Genomic DNA, 4,820 nt, shown 5'->3' with positions numbered 1-4,820 from the left:
AAAAGTTTTATTTCCAATATATTTGCTACCTGTTCACTCTCGAAAGCATTGCTGTTTTGATCAGGATAGTACACACAGCTTCCCTTAAAAAATCAATCAATCAAGAAATAAATTAATCAATCAATCAATAAATTGATTAATGGATATTTGTCAAATTCTTATTTTTCAATTTTAATTATTTTGTTGATTGGTTTTAACTTTTGGTGGATTGTAAATTGAATGATCTATTGTTTGATTTTATATCTGTACATAGTGTGTCTATTCAATTATTTAATAATTGTTTTAATCATTGTCTTATTTATTCGCTAATCAATCAGTTGGTTTACTTATCAATTAAATAATTTATTAACAGAGTAATTGATCTACTTATTGACTTATTGATTTGAAAATTTTTTAATGTATTTGATTTATTGATTAATAGAATCAAACAAAATTCTAGGAACCAATAATATATTGGTGATTACAGGGACGTCCCAAAAAACTTTTCTTTCAAAATTTAACCAAGAACATGATGGAAGTTATTATATAAATTTATATAAATTATATAAAGCAAGTTCTGTGACAGGGTGTCTGCAGACATGTGAGCACCCTGTTAAATTTCTGCGACAATAATCTATTCATTTTATCTCATACATATTGTTAAAAATTAAAATTTGTAAAAATAATAAACGTTAAAAAAATTGATTAATAGAATTTTATACTCATTACTTGATTAGTCGATTGATTGAATATTCTATTGATTGATTTATTTCTTTATTTAAAGAATAAAACTTCATAGACGACTGTACAGAATTTACACTGTCTGTTTAGTTACATTCATGATCCCTTGCAACTTTAAACTTGTTTCTTTCTTTGCACAATCATTTTATAAGCTATAAAATGACTTTAATCAATGCAAAAGAGCATGGAATTGTCATATTGCAATAGTTTATAGATCGTTTTTCAGTCTCATCCTTTGTGGGTAACCCTGTATATGCAATAATGAATTACCTTTTCACTTGCTAGAACAGAACTGTTATATTCAGAATTAAAGCCAGAATCTCGGGCTCTATAAAATACATACACTGTACAGTGATACCATGCATGTGTAATTGGAAAATAAAAAAATGTCGTCTTCTTTAAAATTTTCAGAACAATAGAAAGAAGAAATAAAACTCGGAAATCATTTAATTATTTGATTTTCATTTATCAATATAATTCGTTTATCCTCTTAATTTCCTTAATTATTTCTTTTAATTTAAAATTCTTTAATTTGTAAATTATTAATTGATTTCCATCATTAATCCTGTTTGATGGTAAGATTAAGATCTAATATGTTTTAAATCACAACTGCTCTTCTTGAAGAGCAAAGAAGGCAATGTCCGATTTACAACGGTACCTTTTAAACTGATTGTTCTTCGTTTAAAGAGAGCTTATCAATTAAATATCTTATAAACCACTTGAATCCCTGTAAAACGCGACGTACAGTGCGCTACTAGTGTAACAAGTCACAATTACCGAAAATCTGACTTAAAAAATATTAATTTTCTGCCATTTCTAGAAAGTAACTGTTGATATTTCTCAAACAGCTGAACAAAACGTTTATAGGGTACACGCACCTCTACCCATTTAGTAAAAGTAAATTCAACCTATTTGAAGCATAGCCCATAGAGCTAAGTACAGTACAAACTGGGAACGGAAAGGTTGACCCAGCTCGGAAATTCAAATGTACTACACCTGCCCGTGGGTACCTTTGCCATCTTAACTTGAAACTAATTTTACAGTTCAGTTAAGGAGAACAAACATGTTTTGAATTTCTAATATGCATAATATGTATAATATGTTTAAATTTGTTTCACTCATACTTGTCCGTAGAGTCAAAATATTGAGGAGCTACGAGCTCACAAAGTCGTGTCAGTGAAGATTCTTTTCTATTTGAGTGTTTTACTTAACCTAGTTTACCTTGTATTTCTGCCCGAGTGAAAGAATTGATCCTTGTTAGATATTTTCTCCAATATTTCCGGAGGTATAACTAGAGTATCCTGAAACAAGGGACTGTTAACTAGAGTATCCTGAAACAAGGGATTATTAACTAGATTATCCTGAAACAAGGGATCGTTAACTAGAGTATCCTGAAACAGGGGACTGTTAACTAGAGTATCCTGAAACAAGGGATTGTTAACTATAGTATCCTGAATCAAGGGATTGTTAACTATAGTATCCTGAAACAAGGGATTATAAATTAGAGTATCCTGAAGCAAAGGATTATTAATTAGAGTATCCTGAAGCAAGGGATTGTTAACTAGAGTATCCTGAAGCAAGGGATTGCTAACTAGAGTATCCTGAAGCAAGGGATTGTTAACTAGAGTATCCTGAAGCAAGGGATTGTTAACTAGATTATCCTGAAGCAAGGGATTGTTAACTAGATTATCCTGAAACAAGGGATTGTTAACTAGATTATCTTGAAACAAGGGATTGTTAACTAGAGTATCCTGAAACAAGGGATTGTTAACTAGATTATCTTGAAACAAGGGATTGTTGACTAGATTATCCTGAATCAAGGGATTGTTAACTATAGTATCCTGAAACAAGGGATTATTAATTAGAGTATCCTGAAGCAAGGGATTGTTAACTAGAGTATCCTGCAGCAAGGGATTGTTAACTAGATTATCCTGAAACAAGGGATTGTTAACTAGAATATCTTGAAACAAGGGATTGTCTGATCAATATTGTGGAAGACATTGTCGTATTTCTAGGTTTCTAGGTCTAATTCAGACTTGATGAGATAAAAGATAAGACATACAATTGTGAATCGGGCTATGCCATTTTTGCACGCGGAGGTTGACTTAAAATTAAGCTTACAGTCCCTTTAAGAAAATGTATATATATTCTAAGTTTTCTGAATGTACCTGAACATATTTTGATCTAGCTTTTAGGATTCCTTTCCTACACGTATCAGAGTCCACAGAGTTGAAATCCTGAATATTATCAGTAGTTTAGAAATAGGATTAGAATATTAATAGTTTTTAAAGGGAACTAACTTTTTTCCACAAATCAAAACTTTCTAATATCTATATCTTTGCAACTTGATGTGTTAATCTTTGATTATTTTATCTAACAAAATTTAAAGTTTGAAATATTGGGGTGTTAAAGATAAAGAAATTTAAAACATATTTTGTTCTAGAATAAAATGACTAAAAACATTTAAGATTTAAATATAACCTGTAATTTACTTCATACCTGAGAGTACTCGGAAACAAACTCTGATCCCGGGTCCTCAGGTAAACCTTGGTCCAACCCTAGTCTTCCTTTAAGCTTTAGGTTATCCCTGATAATAATAATTATAATAATACTAGAGTATCCTGAAACAAGGGATTGTTAACTAGAGTATCCTGAAACAAGGGATTGTTAACTAGATTATCCTGAAACAAGGGATTGTTAACTAGATTATCCTGAAACAAGGGATTGTTAACTAGATTATCTTGAAACAAGGGATTGTTAACTAGATTATCCTGAATCAAGGGATTGTTAACTATAGTATCCTGAAACAAGGGATTATAAATTAGAGTATCCTGAAGCANTATACACTAGTTTTCAAATAAAGGGCATTACACGTAATTTCAAGTGACCCTCCAGTATCAGAGTGGCATGTTTGATGTACAGTGTGGTACTCTACAAACCTTAAGAATAATATTAAAATACTACTACTACTACTACTACTACTAATAATAATAATAATTATAATAATAATCATGAAAAAAGTTATATTAATCACCTTATGCTGTGAAAAGCAACAATTGCTGAGTCCATTTTGTATCAATTCATAATCATGTCATTTTATTTTCTGAAATATTCGTAAAATAAATGTTTAACCGTATTTGGCGGCGCAAACTGTGGTAACGTCTTTATCTCTATTCCTCGCACTTTGTCCGCCCGTTTATCTGCAGGCACGGCCAGTCGGACCGGTACACAATATTTCCTCGGATTTCGAGCCGGTACACATTATTGCTAGATTTGCCCTCAAGACGCGTAACTGGGTCTGCGCTTGGAAAACAAATTACTAAATGTCTTTATTTCTGATTGATGGGAGCTCAAGCCTTGAATTGGAACTATAGATGCATATAATAGATACAGAACATTGGGAATATTTTACAGACTTCTTTTAACGAGCATCTTTCTTACTAAGTAATCTGTTACCCCCCCCCCCTCCAACCTCCCTCGTATATTAGTTCTTTCAGGGGTTAGGGGAATAAGGGGGGGGGGGGTGCGAGGTAAATATAGACACAATCATCCAACAGCTCTGCACCATACCCTGACATTTTATGTAATTATGGCAATAAATTCTTCTACATTTTATTTCATTAAACATCAAAATCTTTTAGGGTAATTGTTTCAAAAATAAAAAGCGATAAAAAAAAGAAGAAGGGGCAAAACTCCCCCCCCAAAGCCTTCTAAGGGGTAATGTATGTATTGTATGTTTATACAACAAGCGCTTAATCTATAATCCAAGAAAAGTTTTATTAGCTGGCATCCCAACTGTAGTTAAATCCTTTAAAAGATTTAAACCTTGGCTTCTAAATCAAAGTGAATATTCTAAGTTTTAAAATCCAAGCCCAAAGTTCAAGAAATTTCAAATTTCGATTAAAAAAAAAGTATAAAAAGTTTTATTTCCAATAACCTTTTGGATACAAATTTAATAAGTTTTGGATATAAATCTAGAAAGTTTCGATATAAATCTAGTAAGTTTTGGATATAAATCTAATAAGTTTTGGATATAAATCTAGTAAGTTTTGGATATAAATCTAGTAAGTTTTGGATATAAATCTAGTAAGTTTCGGATA

At 31.3% G+C, this 4,820-nt stretch overlaps 1 protein-coding gene across 1 annotated transcript; it reads right to left on the bottom strand.

Moving 5' to 3' along the window:
* Positions 1 to 29: 29 nt before the first annotated feature.
* LOC111702774 (uncharacterized) lies at positions 30 to 3,825 on the bottom strand (the record flags this gene model as incomplete). Its single annotated transcript, XM_023474546.1, is given in 6 exon segments — positions 30 to 83; positions 991 to 1,048; positions 1,942 to 2,021; positions 2,889 to 2,957; positions 3,220 to 3,307; positions 3,755 to 3,825. Coding segments are annotated over 6 exon segments (384 nt in total), but the record flags the coding sequence as incomplete, so codon positions are not given.
* Between the last annotated feature and the right edge of the window lie 995 nt (positions 3,826 to 4,820).

The sequence above is a fragment of the Eurytemora carolleeae genome, unplaced genomic scaffold (assembly GCF_000591075.1).
Source record: "Eurytemora carolleeae unplaced genomic scaffold, Eaff_2.0 scaffold491, whole genome shotgun sequence".
NCBI classification, from domain to species: domain Eukaryota; kingdom Metazoa; phylum Arthropoda; class Copepoda; order Calanoida; family Temoridae; genus Eurytemora; species Eurytemora carolleeae.
Note: the sequence above shows the minus strand (reverse complement) of the source record. Positions and strands in the feature narration are given on the sequence as shown.